The sequence below is a fragment of the Rhinolophus sinicus genome, chromosome 14 (genome assembly GCF_057876585.1).
Source record: "Rhinolophus sinicus isolate RSI-liver-muscle chromosome 14, RSI-T2T, whole genome shotgun sequence".
Taxonomy (NCBI): Eukaryota; Metazoa; Chordata; class Mammalia; order Chiroptera; family Rhinolophidae; genus Rhinolophus; species Rhinolophus sinicus.
Genome location: NC_142514.1, coordinates 35,493,112 through 35,513,195, shown reverse-complemented (window position 1 = coordinate 35,513,195; position 20,084 = coordinate 35,493,112). Strand labels below are relative to the sequence as shown.

The window sequence follows — 20,084 nt, the reverse complement described above, 5'->3', positions numbered from 1 at the left end:
GGACTGATAGTACAATCTCAAAAGATATCAAGGAATATTGAGGTTCCTTCTGCACTTGGTAATTCTAAGTATTTTTTAAATTAGTTTCAGGTGTACCAAACAACGTAATAGTTAGACATTTCACCCCTCACAAGTGATAATCCCTCTCCCCCTATCTATTGCCCCTCTGACAATGTATATATTTATTACAATTCCATTGATTCTATTCCCAATGCTATTCTCCATATCCCATGGCTATATATATTAAATTATAGCTGACATACAATATTATTTAATGTATAGAGATGATCTGCTGGATATTAAACGTTGTTTATTTTTCTCTCCAAAAAGAGAAAGTGAAGAAAAAGTACCTTGAAAGAGGAGTATAAACCATGCTTGATTTATACAAGGCACTCAGGGTATCTGCCCATAGGAAGTAAGCAGACAGCTTTGTCCAGCCAGATCCAAGAAGAGATGGAGTAGGTGTGGGGTGGCCAGGGTTCTAGGCCTGTAAAGGTGTGGAAACATGAGCTCACAGTGGCACTGAGTGCTGAGACTTGTTTGAGACGTGGCCAATGACAGTGTGAGAATACTGTTACAAATGGGATCACGTTGGTGGTAGTGCAGTAGTTAGAAGAGGATTCAGTCTAGCATATTCTCAGCTACAGCCTGCCCAGGTCCTCCTCCACATGGTAATAACAAGAGACTGCTTCACAAAATCTTTAGTCACTGCTCTGGATCTTGGTCCTGGATCCACCTGCCCCAAGCAGGTTGCAATTCTGCTACCTGAGTTCTGGCTTAGCTACAAAGGGTGACACCACTTATGATTCCTTAGTGGGGTACACTGATGTACTCTGACCTGCAGAGTTGGAAAAGGAATGTGGACACCCCTGTTATATTTGATTACGTACCATGAAAAGTCATACAGCTTCTATTGGAAGTAATGCTTTTGACATATAGATGTCAGGTGCTTAAATGACAGTCCTTGGTGACACATAAAAAGGTTCATACCAATCTCTCTGAACTCTGAAATTCTAGGATCTACATAAAGAGATTTGACAGTTTATTCTGTTTTTAGTTGCACTAAATGGTATATTACAGGCAAACTTCAGGGCACACAATAACTTTTTTCAATTTTGCATGACAGGATAACTTTTTTTTTCAAATAAAACGTTTAGGTGAAATTTACATAACATAAAATTAACCATTTTAAAATGAACAATTCAGTGGCATTTAGTACATTCAGTATTGTGCAACCACCACCTCTGTTTAGTTCCAAAACATTTCCATCACTCCAAAGTAAAATCCCTTACTCATTAAGCATTTCTCCCCATTTCCCCCTCCCTAGACCCTGGGCAAACACCAATCTGCTTTCTGCTCTATGAATTTATCTATTCTGGATATTTTATATAAATGGAATCATATAAAATATCACCTTTTGTGTCTGATTTCTTTCACTTAGTATGTGTTAGAGGTTCATCCAATTGTACCATGTATCAGAACTTCATTCCTTTCCATTGTATGTATGTACCACAATTTGCTTATTCATTCATCCATTGATGGACATTTAGGCTGTTTCCATCTTTTGGCTATTGTGAATAATGCTGCTATGAACATGTGTACACATGTACTTGAATATCTGTTTTCAATTATTTTGGATATACACCTAGGAGTGAAATTGTGGGAGTAATATGGTAATTCTATATTTAATTTATTGATGAACTGACTTTTCCACAGCGGCTGTTCCATTTTACATTCCCACCAGCAATGCACATGAGTTTCCAATTTCTCCATATCATCACCATTTTGTCATTTTCTGGGTTTTGTTGTTGTTTTTTAATTATTATAGCCATGCTAGTGGATGTGAAGTGATATCTCATTGTGGTTTTGATCTGCATTTCCCTAGTGACTAATAAGTAGAGCATCTTTTCATGTGTTTTGGGGCTATTTTTTAACATTTTAAATGACAATCAGGGATCCAAGTTGAAGTTAAAATCCAACTGCATATGAAGCTTCCAAATGCAAATTACTCAACTGGGGTGACACTGGAAGAGATACTTGCTATGAGCTTCACGTACTAGTTTGCTCACGTACAGACAATAATAACCACATTACAACTCTCTAAGGTTTGGTTTAGTTTTTTAAAATGTTGATTGTAATATGCGTTCCAATTTCAGAAATCTTATCTTAAAATCAGAGAAATATGGTGTTTAAGAAAATGTAAGTTTCACAAGGGCAACAATTTTTGTCTATATCGTTCTCCATCTCTGAACAAGGCACATATTAGGCACTCAGTAAATGCTAGCTAACTAAAGAGAGATCACTATCTGAACCCAGAGACTAACTGAATGCAGATGGTTAAGGTAGAGGGATGGATCTAAAATAATTCCTCAAGATTCTTCTGTTGAGGTCCACTGATGCCATTAACTAGAATAATGAATATAGGAACAAGATCACTTGTGATAAAGGAATTATCTCAGAATTTTTACCATTAATTCAGAGCTCCAATTTTACTTTTTATTCTTCAATTTTCATGCTCCTTTTATACAACCCTTTTTATGTGGAAAAATGTAAGAGAAGAGTGATAGGGTGCTCTAAAAACATAAGGTAATAATGCTGCTACTTGTAAACATTTCCACCTTAATATTTTGTGGTTTGATTTTTCTTCTTTTATGTCCTATTCTGTCATCATCCCTGCAGAATGTCACTCCATCCCCTTTTTGTCCAATTTTCCATGGTTATTATGAAAGTTACACTACTGACCCTTCCAATCTGGTTTAGCAATTTATTAAGCCTGTTCTCTGGCTTATGAATTAGAGAATGTCTCCCACGGAACAGACCTTATCTAGAAAAGCAGACCATGGTCCATTGCGACTCTATATGACACCGCAGTGTGACTAGAGGACAGATCACTAAATTTTAGTTTATTCTGATCACTTCCCCCCCTTGTAAACTGTGATTCTTCCACAACAAAAGTTAGGATAAATAACTCAAGCTTACTTTAATTTGGTAAAAATGTTTTGGTACCACTTGTCTTTTGAAATTATTTTATCATAAGAATATTCTAACCTTGCAAAATTTACACTGCAAAATAGATCATGCCTTTGAAGAGGAAAGAAATACTATCTCAACACACAATAAGATTGTCCCAGGTACACTAAAGTTTCTTGAGCTCTGTCCTTCTGCTATATGTCTCTAAACAACATGGCAATTTAATCTCAAACTACAGTACAGCATTACAGTTAGTATCATTTTCCCCCCGACAAGTGATAGTACGAGTGGACAGGGAGCGTTTGCTGTACAAAACCCTTACTTGTGATGCAAACTTGGGATCTGACTTCTATTATTACAGTCATGCACCAGGCACTTTCAGAAACACTAGTTCCCATGACCTGAGGAAGATCATCAAAACTGCTGCTTCCCAGATGACCCTTTGTTCAGAATCTCACGCTGTGAGAACTAAAAGGCCTTTAATATCAGAGATGTAGGGAAAAGATGGCCAACCAACCTTCGGGGGATGAGGGGGAAGAAAATCACTTCTATAATAACAGCAGAGCAAGCCAACCCAGGTAAACCACAGGCATCCAAATGTGGGATAAGAAACAAAAGTTGTACAGAGTTCTACTCAGGCCTCCAGCAGCAAAAACATGACTCCATGGCATTGACACCCTATCTAGAAACTCTCCAGTTGATGAGAGTTTAGAAGTTTTGCTTTTTATCTTTTCCTTGCTCCCATTATTATCCCACCTTTCTGACATTTTAATTCAAATCAGTAGAAAGAACTTCAAAACTTTTCTTGTAAAGATTTTGGTTGAAGGAGCCTTACACTGAGTCACTGGCTCAATAAATACTTGTTGATTGTCCACTAAGGGCAGGGCCCTATGTCAGACTGTGGGATGTAGTGGATACGATGATGAATAACCCATCCCACCCAACTCCTCCAATGCAGGAGACACTTTCTCCAAAAGCAGACAGCTCTGTCCCCATTGCATTCTTTCTTGGAAAACTATCAGGATCCTGCAGGCCCCAGGCAGGTGGCAACTGACCTTGGTGTGCTCTGAGACTTTTGCTGAGTAGCTCTAGGCTCAGCACTGGCACCAAATCATAATTTGCATTAGTCTGGTGACCACAACTGTTCCCACTCTAGTGATTCCCTGAGACCCTGCCTTACCCAACTTGCATACAGTGTGAGGCTCTATCAGAGACTGAACCTTAAGGGAGCGGGCAGGTGGCACAGGCCTTGGGATGTCCTGGCTTTTGGGGAGCTACCCCAGACCTGGTACTGGTGGCAGATGTCATTTTGCAGTGTGGCCTCTCCCATGCTCCTCACAGGAAGTGAACAACTGTGGATAGCTTTGTGGCTCCTACCAGGTAGCCCCCAGCAGGTCACAGACAGTGGATAACCTAGGCCTGCACCAGAGCCCCTCCCATGAGGCCACAGAACCAACATACTTGGAGGTTGGCTTCAGACCACAGCAGAGGACCACCCAATTAGCCCCATAAGTGGCATACAAAAAGGGTGGTCCCAACAGGCATCAGAACCCCTTGGGGAGAATTACACTCAGTGTGGTAAGCCCCCCACAGAGCAGCCCATAAGCTGTGGATGTGGATAAATCCCATAGCCAATCAGCCTGAGGGTCAATCCCACTACTGACATGCCAATAGCAATCAAGGCTCAACTATAACAGAAGGGCACACACAACGCATACAAGTGACACTCCTCGAACACTTGGAGCAGATTGACCAGGGATACTGTGCCAAGGTCCCACAGGGCACCTACTACATAAGGCTACCTGACTAAGACTGGGAGACATAGCAGATCTACCTAATACATAGAAACAAACACCGAGAGGCAGCCCAAATGAGGAAATAAAGAAATGTGTCCCAAACGAAAAAACAGGAGAAAATCCAGAAAAAGAATGAAACGAAATAGAGGCAAGCAACCTACCAGATACAGAGTTCAAAACAATGGTTACAAACATGCTCAAGGAACTTAGAGCATCAACAAAGAGATAGCAAGCATAAAAAAAGATATAGAAACCATAAAACAAAACCAGTCAGAAATTAATACAATAACTGAAATGAAGAATGCACTAGAAGGAATCACCAGCATACTACATGAAGCAGAGGAGAGCCTATTTGAAAAAATAATGACTGACAACTTTCCTAACCTGGTGAAGGAAATAGATATACAAGTCCAGAAAGTGCAGAGAGACCCAAACATGATGAACCCAAACAGGCCCACACCTAGGCACATTACAATAAAATGGCAAAGGTTAAAGACAAAGAGAATCCTAAAAGCAGCAAGAGAAAGGCAGCTAGTAACTTATAAGGGAGCTCCCATAAGGCTGTCCCCTGATTTCTCAACAAAAACTTTGCAGGCCAGAAGGGATTGGCAGGAAATATTCAATGTGATGAAAAGTGGAGACCTACACCAAAGGGTTACTCTCCCTTTGATAGCAAGGCTATCATTTAAAGTCAAAGGACAGACACAGAGCTTCCCAGACAAAAAGCTAAAGGAGTTCACCACCAAACCAGTATTATAAGGAATGTTAGAGGGACATTTTCAAAGACAGAAAATTTTTTTGCAAAATTATGAATAATAAAATGGCAATAGCTACATATTTATCAACAATAACTTTCAAGGTAAATGGATTAAATGCTCCAATCAAAATACACGGTGTGGCTGAATGGATAAGAAAACAAAATGCCTTGCATATGCTGCCTACAAGAGACTCACTTCAGATTGAGAGACACACACAGACAGAAAGCAAAGGGATGGAAAAAGATATTTCATGGAAATGGAAACGAAAAAACAAAACAAAACAAAAGAAGCTGGGGTAGCTATAATTATACCAGACAAAATAGACTTTAAAACAAAGGCTATAAGAAGAGACAATGAAGGACCCAGTAACCCCACTTCAGGGTATTTATCCAAAGAAACCCAAAACGTTAAATCGAGGGGACGTGTGCATCTATATGTTCATTGCAGCATTATTTACAGTGGCCCAGATGTGGAGGCAACCTGGCTGTCCATCCATGGAAGAATGGATAAGAGAAGGTGGTACATATATACAATGGAATATTGTTCAGCCATGGAAGGGAATGGATTCTTGCCATCTGTGGTGGCATGGACGGACTTGGAAGATATTGTGCTGAGTGAAGTGTCAGACACAGAAAGATGCAATATGATTTCACTTATATGTGGAGTCCAAAGAACAAAATTGTGTGCTCAACACACACAGTCAGTTTCATCTGGGTGGAACTCCTTCCATTACCATATATTTGATCCCTTTTATCCTCTTCTACAGACTCTGGACGGTGAGCACACAATATGATATATAGATGATATATTATAGAATCCTACACTTGAAACCTATGTAATTTTGCTAAACATTGTCACGCTAATAAATTTAATTTTAAAAAAGGACAAAATTAACAACCAAAACAGAAACAAACTCATAGACACAGAAAACATTTTGATGGTTGCCGGATGGGTGGGGTCCTGGGGATCTGGATGAAAAAATGAGAAGGGATTAAGAAGTACAAATTGGTAGTTACAAAACAGTTATATGGATTCAGAGTATAGCATAAGGAATATAGTCAATAATATTGTAATAACTATGTATGTATGTTGCCAGTTGGGTACTAGATTTGTTGGGGTTGACAGATGGGACGGGGCTGGGGGGCAGGATGAAAAAGGTGAAGGGATTAAGAAGCACAAATTGATAGTTACAAAACAGTCATGGGGATGTAAAGTAAAGCATAGGGAATATAGTCAATATACGGTAATAACTATGTATAGTGCTAGGTGGGTACTAGACTAGTCAGGGGATCGCAAATTACACAAATGTCTAACCACTATGCTGTACACCTGAAATTAATATAAAATAATATTGAATGTCAACTGTAATTGAAAAATTTAAGAAGGGGAATAAGAGGTCCAAATTTCCAGGTATAAAACAAATAAGTCATGGGGGTGTCATATAAAGCATAGGGAATATTGTCAATAATATTGTGATAGCGTGGTACAGTGTCAGATGGCTCCTGGACTTTCATGGTGATCAATTCTTTAGGTATATAAATGTTGAACAACTATGTTGTACCTCTGAAACTAATATAATATTGTATATTAGCTATATTTTTAATAAAAATCTTAAAATATAATTATGAGATCCATCCCATAAGTAGTAAACAAGAAAACACAATGCCAGTTTATGACATGAGTCTCCAAAGACTGACAGATCTCAAACTTTCAAATCAAGAGTATCCCCGACACTGGAATTTTTTTCTTTCTGGTTAAAAGTTCAAATGACGAAGACAAACATCAAACTGAAAAGAAAATTTTCAGTACCAAATGGTTAAGTCTAAGTGAAAAATTAATTCCCTAGTGAGGTCAATGTGACAGTGGTCAGGCAGGACTCAGACACCTACACATCAGCATCTCCTCATTAGTTTCCTGCCCTTCTCCTTTCCCAATTCCAATTCTAACTTTTGCCAACAGCAAAATTAGCAACAATTCTAGAATCCTATTCAATTTTCTGACAATCCATTTGCCAAGGAAACATTCAATAAGCATTTGCAGAAGACCTACAATGTACTTAGTGTAAAAGCTAAGTATCCATGTACTTATTGGTGGATAATGAACCATGACAATCTTTCTTGAGCATACAAATCTTATAATCCGATTTATAATCTTTTTATATTCTTGTTCATTCCTCTCTAGCCATACTGACCTCTTTGCTGTTCTGAACCCCTCTAGGTACACTTCTGCCTTAGGGCCTTTCCTCTGGCTGTTTCCCCTGCTTATTCTCCAGATAGCCACAAGGCAGACCTCCATCAGGTTTGTTCAAATACCACCTTCTCGATGTCCAACCTATTCAAGGTTGCAACCCCCAACCAAGCTCCTGATCCTGTTTATCCTACTCTACTTCCCCCGCCCCCGCCGTAGCACTTATAACCTTCTAACATGTTCTATAACTTATTTATTATGGTTATTTTTAATGTCTATCTCCCCTTGCACCCCTGTGGATAGGGATGTTAGAGTTTTATTCACTGATGTATCCCAAGCACCACAACTTGGACTGGCCCACACTGGATACTCAACAAATATTCATTGAATGGATGAAATAATTGAATGAAATAATCAATCAGTTAATCAATCATCCAGTCAGTCATATGAAATCATTTCAGGATATTAGCAAGTTTCTGTTAATGGAAAATTTAAAAGTTGAAAAAGGAAAGCTACGTTGGTGTATGTTAAATCTAATAGCCTCATCTCAACTATAATTTGTTCCAAATGTTTTGCTCGTAGGTGAAAACTCATATAAGTGATGATTAATCCCCATTATAATTAAATGTAAAAGCTGTGACATTTCTATTAAAGGAAATATAAGATCAAGCTTCAAGCTGGTAGTATAGATAAGTGTTCGTAATTAACGTACTGTGGATAACTGTAAACTCTGTCATTACACTAATAAAATGTAAAAATTCCTAAAACAACGAGGAACTCTGTGGCAGCTGGAACACTGCCACTTTGCCAGTTGTTCAGAGGCTGTGTAAAAATTAGCACAAACTAGAAGCAACATACATAATGCATTTGGCAGCCATTTTTGCACAACATAAATTTAGAGATGTTTTTTCTTTTCTTTAGATAAAATATCACATCTTGAAGCACGAATATGTGGAGCTGAGATGAATTTCAAACTGGTAAGGGAAATAAACCCTGAAGTAGGCAGTTTAGGTACACCCTGAGTAAACTGTTGCCAGGCTCTGATTTGAGTGAACAAAGGTTGCTTGTGTGGCAAATTTGGGTCCAAAAATTTATGGCTTGAATATGTAGAAAATACGCACAGAGGAATTAGTATATTTATTTTGTTGCAGAGATACCTGGAAAGTCAAACAAAGAGCTCAAATGACAGAACTAGTTATGAAGGTATCAAAAAGTTAAGTGGTTTCTTTCCAGAAAGCCAAACCTTCTTACTTCTATCACCCAAAGTGCTATACAGTTAAAAAGATTAGGAAGTCACTGTACAGCCGACTTTCTCAGTCAACGAAGGACATGAATTTTAGTGGACAATTCACACATTATACTCAGCTTGGACAATGACCTCACTCTACTTTAGTTGTAATCAGCCTCACACGTAAATGTGTGTGTGTGTGTGTGTGTGTGTGTGTGTGTGTGTGTGTTGGTATCTGATGAATATGTTTGGGTTTCTCTGCAACAGAGAACTGTAACATTTAGATCCAAATTGAGCTGTGCTAAAACAAGAATTAAAATCTGACTTGTTTCATACACTATGTGCCGAGCTATTTTGGAAGAACCAATACAGCTTTTTACTAGATACCAAGTGTTGCGGGCTGAATTCATATGCTGAGGTCCTAACCCCCAGCATCTCAGAATATGGCTGTATTTGGAGATAGGGCCTTTAAATGGATAGTGATTAAGGTAAAATGAAGTGATATGAGTGGGCCCTAATCCAGTATGACTGGTGTCCTTATAAGGAGAAGAGATTAGAACACAGAAACACCCAGAGAAAAGAACATGTAAAGACAGAGAGAAGTTGGCTATCTACTCACCAAAGAAAGAGATCTCAGAAAAACAATTCTGCCAACACCTTGACCTTGGACTTCTAGCCTTCAGAACTATGTGGAAATGAATTTCTATTGTTTAAGCCACCAAGTGTGGGTATTCATTATGGAATAACTAGGAAACTAATACACCATATATGATATGTCTCATTATGTCGTTGCAACAAAAGAAAAATGCACATTTAAAAATCTAGTTTCCAATCACAAATCACAAATATGAATGTCAATGGATACTTAATTTATGCAGTATCGTGAGGGAATAAATCATTTCATATTATGTAGAAATTTCCAGATAACTGAAGCTTGCCTCTTAACAACTCAAAGTTTATATTCTAATCATATGAGATGGAAATCTTCCTAAAATATATCATTACACGCTATTCCCCTTTTAAAATAGAGTATACCATAATGCAACCCTTTTAAAGAATAAAGTTAAAAATTTCAACAAAATCGACAATGGTTAAGTATTCTAATTCAATTATTGGTTTTACCTAAGATTAAGACTAGTTTCTTATGTCTTACTTCTGTGTATTTATCCAAAGAAATCCAAAATACTAATTCAAAAAGATATATGCACTTCTATGCTCATTGCAGCATTATTTACAATAGCCAAGATATGGAAACAACCTAAGTATCCATTGACAGATGAATGGATAAAAAGATTGGCACATATATGCAATGGAATATTAATCAGCCATAAAAAGAATGTAATCTTACCATTTGCGACACCATGGACCTAGAGGGTCTTATGATAAATGAAATAAGTCAGACAGAGAAAGACAAATACCATATGATTTCACTTATATGTGGATTCTAAAAAACAAAATAAGCGAACAAACAAAACAGAAACAAACTTACTTTTGTAATTTGTCCCTCACTTCCAGGTAACATTTCTTGAAACTTTTAGTTCGTCACCTATCTATCAAGCCTTCTGATCTGCCATAGGCTGAGAAATTAGGGAACTAAGCATATGTTAGAACTATGTCTCAAACAACAATCAAAAAAGTTTGAGGGAGGGTCAAAGGAGCTTGCCTATGAGTAAAAACGTTCGCATACTCTTTGTGGCATATATTTTTGCTTCTCAGAAAAGTTTTTCTTCCATTGTTATTTTTACCGGTATTCTTAAGAGTTAACATTGAAAAGTGCATGACCACTATGTTTGAATAAGTGAGATTTTAATTTTAATGATATCAATATTTGCATAGTATTGATTTCTGGCCTCCAAAAGAAACATGTATATGAACATATCAACTTTAATAATAACAGATAGCATGTATTAACATTTACTATGTGCCTGGTACTGTGCTAAAAGCTATTTAGGTATCTCATTTAACTACCAACAATGCAAAGAATTTATTGAAAGCAAGCAAAGGGATGCAAAATCACTCTGACCTTTTAGGAACTGTGCTTATTGGATAGATATATTATGCAAATGAGCACTACTGGGTCAAATAAAATATTTTAATCTATTTTTTAAAAAGCTACTAGTGAAAACTAATACTATATGCAAGTTCCAAATTAAATATAATCTCAGCACAAGCCAATCATTCTTCTACATGGACCATCACTCCTGAAAACAGCCTGAAAAATAAGAGCTCCTTCTCTCTCCCTTTCCTCTGACACAACATGAATTTATGAAGATATGAGTATATGCAAGGGGCCTCTGGAAGTGGATCACTATATTATGCAGAATTAGGCTGGCATATGAACTCCCACCTCTCAAAAGATATGTACTTAGCACATTTGAAAGTTAATTTTTTCAGTTAATTTTATTAAGATGTAATGCACAACTAAGATTGAACACGGCACCTTGAGCTGAGCTGCCGCTGAGCTCCCGGATGGCTCAGTTGGTTGGAGCATGGGCTCTCAACCACAAGGGTGCCAGTTCGATTCCTTGACTCCCACAAGGGATGGTGGGCTGTGCCCCCTGCAACTAACAATGGCAACTGGACCTGGAGCTGAGCTGTGCCCTCCACAACTAAGACTGAAAGGACAACAAGTTGAAGCTGAACGGTGCCCTCCACAACTAAGATTGAAAGGACAACAACTTGGCTTGGAAAAAAAGTCCTGGAAGTACACAGTTCCCCAATAAAGTCCTGTTCCCCTTCCCCAATAAAATCTTTTACAAAACCTTAAAAAAAAGATGTAATGCACAAATAATTAAATGCACAGATCTTAAGGGTTCCGTTTGATTAGGGATACATCCTTGTAGTCAACACCCCAATCAAGATATAGCATACTTCAGTCACCCCAGAGAGTTCCCTTGTGCTCCTTTGCAGTCAGTCTCTCTCCCCAACTATAGGTATTAATACTTATTTTTAAACAAATATAATAGCAGTAATGGTAATAGCTACTGTTTATAGATGGTTAACAACAAGACCATTTACTGAGTACCCACATGCCAGGCACTGTACATATATGGTATTCCATTTAACTCCCATGTCAAAAGTATAATCCCCATTGGTCTGTTTGGAATAAAAGAGCCTGGGTGTTGGGGTGTGTGTGGGGGGGAGGAGGACCAAGAAATTAATTATGCAAGGTCATATAACTACTAAGTGGTGGGATCAAACCTGAACCAAGAATATGTGAATCAGAATCCCTCATGCTACACTATATCACCTCTACACAGATGTGAGTTTTCTGTTAATTCAAAACACACACTAGGTAGTGGAATTAGTGAAGCCACCAGCTCAAACTCGCAATCCCACCTCTATTATAAAAATACCCAAGTACCTTATATTAAGAAGGAAGCAAAGGTTTCAGAGGCTAATACGAATGATAACTAAGGAGGATTACAAGTTCCTCAGCTGAAAACATGCATGTGAATCCTTCACATATTTCTAAAGTACAAGTAATTAGGAGAGGGGGGAAAGGAACAGTTAGTGCTTTAGAAATGGAACCATCCACTTGCCCTTGGTCAACGACAATGCTCTGCCCAGGAGCCACAGGTGAGGTACTGTGCAGCGCTGCACTGTTAGTTTATTAGAAAAGCCAGGAGGCAAACACCTGGATTGAACCTTTTGATTCCCCGTTACATTAATTTTATTCAGTGTTTTAAACTCAACCCACTCACATTTACAAAACACTTCACACAGACTACTTCCCTCATGAATGGAGCTCCATTCACATCTCACTTAAAACATCAAACTCATTCTGAAATGACTGAGGTTAAAGCTTCTTCAGTATCAATTTGCAAGTATTATAGATACATAAAAAAAAAACTAGGCACACAAATGCAGGAGGTTAGTATGAGGCAGCCTCTTTAAGGGGATCTATACTGAAATGAAGCAGCTAGGTAAGGCACACAGGTAGGCTTTCAGGAACCCACAGGACTGGTGCCAAACTGTCTTGTGGAGGTGGGTATTTGATTCCCCAGAGGAAAGATGTTATGAGAATTACCACCCTTGAGTGGTACCGGCTTAACATCTTGGGAATCAATATGTCTCATGTTTCCCCAAACTTGGAGTTGTTTTCTAGAAGTCCCTCCCCTCGGTTCCCCTGTGGTCTCCCTGAATCCCTTAACATGTTGGGGAAGGGGAGGTTCTCTCCCTTTCAGAAACGAATTGTCTCTGGCAGGTTCAAGACTTCAGGATGTGTATTTACTGAATTCTAAACATTTAACAACCCCCCAGCCCGAAGAAAGACAACAATTACAACACAAAAATATGCCCTCCACAACACCTGAGCCTCCTTTTTTCCTGCGCTAAACAAGAGCACTGCTTCGTGCAACAGAAGCGCTCGATCTCACCTAGAAATACCCCAAGTCCCAGGTCCACAGCGGGTTGTAATGGGGGAAAGCCAGGGGAGGGTGCTGCTTCTCGATAATTAGTGGGAGTTACACAGGGGCCCCCCTGAGGATCCGTGCTCCCTCGCCCGGCACCCTGGGGCCCGATCGCTCGAAGCCACCTGGACATTTTGGCGCCACCAGATAGTTCAGCAAAGCCACTCCGCTGGCGACATGGGCAAGGCCCAGAGGGGCGTGGCCCGGGGGCGGCAGCTTCTTCACCCTGCAGGGTCGGCAGTCCCGGGGGAGGGGGTGCAAGCTGACACAAGTTCCGGTTGTCTCCCCTGGGGCTGGGGAAGTCTAGGGAGGCGTGCGAGAGTGGCCGGGATCCCTGTGCGGCCAGAGCCGCCACATGGGCCGTGGAAGGGGTGGCCAGGAGTCCTCCGCCGAGGGTGCGCGGGGGCGGTTCCCTCCTGCAAGGGCCCCCACCACTCCCTGGGAGTCGAAGTGGCCGAGCTAGGCGCCCCCAGCCGCTGAGTTGCGGCCACGTGCCCGCGCGGCCACCAATGCCCTTGACAGCAGGTAGGCGGGGCGTCGGAGGCGCCCGACAGGCCAGAGGGGCGACTACCTGGTTCTTGAGGCGCATCTTCTCTGTGGCGCGGTCCCGCCAGCGGTGGCGGAGGCTGGGCGGGGCGCCGCAGGCAGGAGGATGTCCACCAAGTAGCACCGCGGTAGCTCTCCTGCAGGCTCTCAAGCCGGCTCAGCGCTGCGCCGCCGCTTCGCCGCCCACACCGTTGTTGGCGCCGTCACCCTCACTGCGGCCTCCAGGGGGCGCCTCTCCTGGGCAACGGGAGGACCGATCCCTGCGAGTCAAGCTCTGGTAGTGGCCCTGGCGCCTAGCCCTGGGCTTGGCATCGGGTCTATCCTCAAAAAGTTGAATGAGTAAAAATTTAAGCACAGGTAGCAGTATTGGAGGCATACTGCTACCTGTGCTTAAAGTTTTAGTGAGGTAGCTTCTTTGCAAGAAGAAGATGGGCTTCTTTTCAAGCCCATCATTTGGACAAATGCTATTGGCAAAACACTGTTAGGCCCTGACGCTTTGCTTTACAATCATGACCAATTTGGAACCTTTAGAATAAATCTTACCCTTTGGGCAAAGGTGCTTTAGGAAGGTGGCCTGTCTCCAGCGGGAATGTGGGCCCCTTAAGTGGATCCTTCAAGCCATGTTTGACCAGTCGATCGGTGTCTAAGATATGTCCAAAGTGAAAAATGGAGACAAATATTGACATCACTTAGCCCCAAACAAAATGACCAGGACTTTTGTGCACTATGAGATTTCAGGTAAAAAGTTTGTTGGACTTCAGTTACTCTGTGGCCTCCTAAACCCAGGGCCAGACTAATACTTCTGTGGTTTAGGAGGCCATGGAATAACTGAAGTCCAACAAACATTTTCACCTGAAATCACAGTGTTTTTAGGACTTGATCCATTCAAACCTTCAAAGAGACCCAAATAAACTAAAAAGGAGGCCTAGGTAGAAAAAGGACTTGGAATAACAAAAGAAACAAATTTGATGTTGGTTTCATTATAATAATAGCTGTTGGTTATTGAGCACTTATTATGTGTACTTTCCATGCATTATCTCATTTAATCCAATTTTTAAATGGTTTTATTCTTAGTGCAGCCTTAAAACTGAACAATCCCTCCTAGACTAAAAGAGCTGTTTTCCCATTGTGGCTTTTGGCCATGTAACACAAACGAGTTTTGTTCCTGGGCAGGTAGGAATATACCAACTCAAAATTCTAATAACTGTATCCTTTGATTAAGCAGTTCTACTTTTATAAATTTATCTTAAGGAAATAATCATTAATGTGTTCAAAGACTTGACTCTATGATTGTTTACTATAGCATTCTTTGAAATATGGAAAAATTGAAGTGTTTAATGGTCAACACAGGGGATTGATCACCTGTACAATGGAATATTCTGCGGACATTAAGAATGATATAGTTAATGAATATTTATCAACATGGAAAGATGTTCACAATGTATTTCAAAGTGAGAAAAGTAAATCACAAAATTGTATACTCAGAATGATCCTGTTTTTGAAAGAGTAACTGTGGCTAATTTGGAAGGGGGATCATGAGTGATTTTTACTTCTCCTCTTTTGCTTTACTATATTTTTTTAAATGTTAATGGTAAATATTTATTATTTTAGAATTAAAACAAATTTTGCTTTCAATGTATTACTATCTCTGATTGTTCAAAGTACCTACAGTGAGCAAAGCACTGTGTCAAGGGCTGGCAGACAAGAATTCAGTACAGTTTTGCACAGTAAAAACATAGTCCTAACCACTATAGTTTAGGTATAAATCAGACCTAGGTTCCAAATCTTAGCTTTGCCCTCTTTGAGACATGTCATCCTGAACAAGTTATTTGGATTTTCTAAGTGTAAAAACAGTAATAATAATAATAACTAACATTTATTGAGAATTTACTTTGTGCTGGGCACTGTACTAAGTAAGCATTCTGTATGTAGTGTCATCCCCACATTAGTTGATGAGGAAATTGAGGCATAAATAGAAGGAAATTAAATAACTTGCCCAACTTTACACAGCTAGATAAATACTCACATCGTTGTGTGATTATGAGGGTTAAATGCACGGGGGCACTTAAAGCATTTGGTGTAACACACTGTCAGATTAGGTAGATAGATAGACAGACAGACAGACAGACAGACAGATGATAGGTACATGTCATTTTTAATAATTTAGGCACAACACTTGTAGCAAGTCCTGCTCTATCTATTACTCAAATCACCTCTCCAGGAAATCTAATTGGGCAATTTCCTGTGGTGGGTAAGAGCATGGGCTCTAAAGCCTGCTTTGGTTTGAATCCCAGCTCTTCCACTTATTAGCTCTGTGATCTTGGGTAAGTTACTTAACCTCTTTGTGCCTCAGTTTTCTTGTTTGTAAGATAAGCATGATATTAGAACTGATTTCATGGGAGTTGCTTTGAGCATTAAATGAGTTAACAAAGAAAGCAATAAGAATAGTGCCTGGTAAACCTAGAATTTTAAAAAATGATAATACATTTTACAAATTTTAAGTTCCTTTGTTACACTAATATAAAGATTTTGGTATATGTTCCTTATATTGAGATCTGAACATATTGTTATTTAATGCCAAAAGGTTATGTAAATGCACAGCCTGTCAGAATTCATAGTAGGAATTTGCCGCCATATAAAAGAAACCCACATAGCATTTTCCTGTGCTTATTTACACTGCTAAAACAGAAGTAAAAAACCCAGACACAAGATATACAAAAAATACCAATTCTTTCTGTCTTAACTTTGACAAAATCAGTTCAGCCATGAATTCTTCAAAGAAAAGGATCTGGCATATTTAGGACTTTACTGTGTCATGTATTCTCTGGATTTATAAGGTCTTTTGAAAACAACTGAAAACTTCCACACACAGATAAAAATAATATATCTTCAATTTTATAATCAAATATGTTAAGGTAATACTACTTTTGAAAAATCTCATAAAAAGAGCCAATCACACCTAGGATTAAGAACCATGCTACAGGAAAAATAAGAAAACTGTTTCTTATCAAATGAAGACAACTTTTAGGCATATATATATATATATATATATATATATATATATATATATATTTTTTTTTTTTTTTTTTTTTTTACCTAAATATAATTGAAATGTTAATTTTATCAGCAATGTATTAACTATCTAAAACAAGTGTTTTGGAATTATGTTAAATTCTCCAAAGTATGATGTCAATTTACATTCCTTCCCAATACAAACCATAAGTAGAATCTGTGATAATTTTGCAATTACAAGTCACACTGTGGCTCTAGGAGAGTCAACTTTAATAACAAAGCAATTAGAAAGAGCATGGAAACTTACCTTCTTCCTTTGAAAGGCAATTCCTGTATTAAGAGTAATGTTATTGTTCTTTAAAAGTCCTGAATCTTCACAGAAAGGCGTTACAAGCTCATCATGCACCTTAATTATAAGGGCACCTGTGTTTCTTTGTTTATCTGGTTGGTTGGGCCTGACGCTTTGATTTGTCACACTCCTCCCCATCCCTCCCTATTTCTCTCTTAATGAGAACAATTTAACAATAGTATCCCTACAACCTCGAAGGCTCAAATAACGACTGGGGAGGAACAGAGGTATTAGTTATGTTGGGGAGCACTTGTTGCTTAACATTCATGGGAAGGGCTAAAATTCAAGGTTAGTAATCAACTTGGAGGATAGATCCATTTTAAAATATGCTAGAGGTTTCAGAGCATGAGACTCCACCCACTATCCATCCCCACCCCCTTTCTTCCCCAGTCCTCAGCGATCCTGTCGCCTAACTGTGAAAGCAATGTGATATTAGATGGAGTTAGATTAATCCCATCTCTGTCATTCAGGTGTCCTATGATCTCTGGCAAGTTCCTTAATCTCTCTGAGACTCAGTTTCTGTATAATAAAGGTAACAGTACTTACACCATATGTTATGGAGATGATTTTTAATGTTAATGGGAACAGTGTGTAAAGTAACTACTTAATACAAGTTGCTTCTCTTTCTCCTTTTCCCTCTGCATTGGGAACATTACAAAAAGTCTCCAACTATGCACATCCATAGAAGAATAGGCATTTGTGAAGGTGTGGTATTTGAGAAATTTGGGAATTTGATGTAAGATAGAAAATGTATCTGTGGTCTTCATCATCAATATCTACTGAAAGGAAAGGAAAGAATCCCATCCATTCAGCAGTTATTTGTTGAGCAGCCGCTAGGTCTAGAGCTCATGCTAACCGCTGGCGGTAGAGTTGTCTTCTGTCCTCAAGAATATTACAGCCTGAGAGGACACAGGTGAGGATATGACAGACAGTGACAATACAATGCCACAGTGTAACAAGTACTAAAATAGACAGAACCACCAGGGACTATGAGAGTAAGGGCATTGAAAGTAGCCTGGGGTAAAGGGAGGTAGGTAGGTGGGAGGGGGGTCTGGGAAGTTTCCTGGGAAAATTCCTGAATTGGGTTTTCAAGAACAAGTAGGAGTTAGAAGATGAAAGACAGAGCATCGAGGCTTCAGAGAGGTGCGTTAAAAACACACACACACACACAAAACACTGCTCTACAGTAGTGTGAAGGAAATAGGGCATTCCATTGTCAGAATGAGAGTACATTGTAATGCCATTGACTATTATGAATACAACAGAATTTGTGCATTTTCTAATGTTTCATCACATGAGATTTTAATGAGAACAATGACTAAACTCTGTTTCCGAGTAAACCAATGAGCATATGTTCTGAAACATTTGATTAGAGCCTTTGCTCTAACAGTTTCAACTATTCTTAGTTGCTCTTTAACAGTTACAGTTTGCACTTAATAGATTTGATAATTAATTGCTTGGTAGTAGGAAATAACTCAGCCAATCATGACATGCAGGAAATGGTAAGAAAAAGAGTATTCAGTCTTTATGTAGGTTTTCGTGCTGGAAAGGATCTTAGAGAGCATTGATTTCATCCTCCTCATTTTACTGGTAAGGTGTAAAAGTTAGGTCCAGAGAAGCTCGGTGATCTGCCCAAGTTCACACAGCTGATGAGAAGCAGAGCCAGGAATAAACAGTTCTCTGGGCGCTCTGCCCATTGCTTTTACCAATAACAATAGCTACCCTATACTGGGCATTTCCAACTTGTTGACGTGATAGCCAAAATCTCTACATATTATTTCATTTTCTTGACATCTCCAGTCTAATACTTATGCCTGAATCCTCTTAGAATAGAGCAGGGAATAAATAATTTTAGAAAGTAAGTATTTATTGTGTAGGTACCAGTGAATACAGAAACATAGAGCTTATTTCATTAGCCGGTTAATGCATTTCTCTTAAAGCCAACTTTAGTTTTATACACTTTTAAATTTTGTGTCTAAGAGTCTCCTCTATGAGTTTTATTTAATTCAGTTCAATCTGCCAAATATTTAGTGAGTCCTTGTGATAGGAAAGGCGAGTCTTTTCTATTGCATTCTCTCTGGATGTCAGGCTTCATGAGAGGCTGTGTCATGCCAGGAAAAAACACAAGCTTGGGAGTCAGATGGGCTTAGGTTCAAATCCCAGCTCCACAACTGTCTCAGGGATCTTGGGGAACTTACCTATTTGCCTTATCTATAAAATGAGGGTGAGATAGAATTGTATACTTGAAACCTATATAATTTTATTAACCAGTATCACCCCAACAAATTGAATTTAAAAAATGAAAGTATGAATTAAATCTACCTTAAAGGGTTGTTCTATCAATGAAAATGAATGAAATAAATAAATGGAATCCATTTTGTTCCTGACCATTTGTTCTGCAGATAACTCATATTCTTAAGCTGAGCAGCATTCTGTTAAAGGTCACTTATTATAATTTGGGGGAGATTGAATTTTCCAAATGTGGCTACAACAGTATATCCCAACTGACCTGCTCTTCTGCAATGTGACCTTCCTACTCCCTCACCAAGAGAGGAATCTAATTCCCTCCCCCTTGAATCTGGGTCACTCTTAGTGACTCTGGGTCACGCTATCAACTGTCCATTCCTTCCACCTGGTAGGAATGCAGATGTTATGGTAGGAGCTGAAGTACAAGTTGTTAGGACAACAAAACAGACAGACTGAAACATGGTTGATTATGTGTGTTGTCATTGCAGTTGTGGGCTACATACCCTGACTTTTATGTGACAGAGAAATAAACTATGTTGTTTAGCCCACTTATTTTGGACCTTTCTGTCACAGCAGCCT

The 20,084-nt window shown here is 39.2% G+C and overlaps 1 protein-coding gene across 1 annotated transcript in view; it reads right to left on the bottom strand.

Annotated features, from left to right (window-relative positions):
* ELAVL4 (ELAV like RNA binding protein 4) overlaps window positions 1–14,073 on the bottom strand; it is a 147,624-nt gene extending 133,551 nt beyond the window's left edge. The window contains exon 1 of the mRNA XM_019710570.3: window positions 13,923–14,073. Coding sequence (XP_019566129.1) covers window positions 13,923–13,940 — 18 coding nt within the window. The 5' untranslated portion in view covers window positions 13,941–14,073. The remainder of the gene's footprint in view (window positions 1–13,922) is intronic.
* Window positions 14,074–20,084: the final 6,011 nt, after the last annotated feature.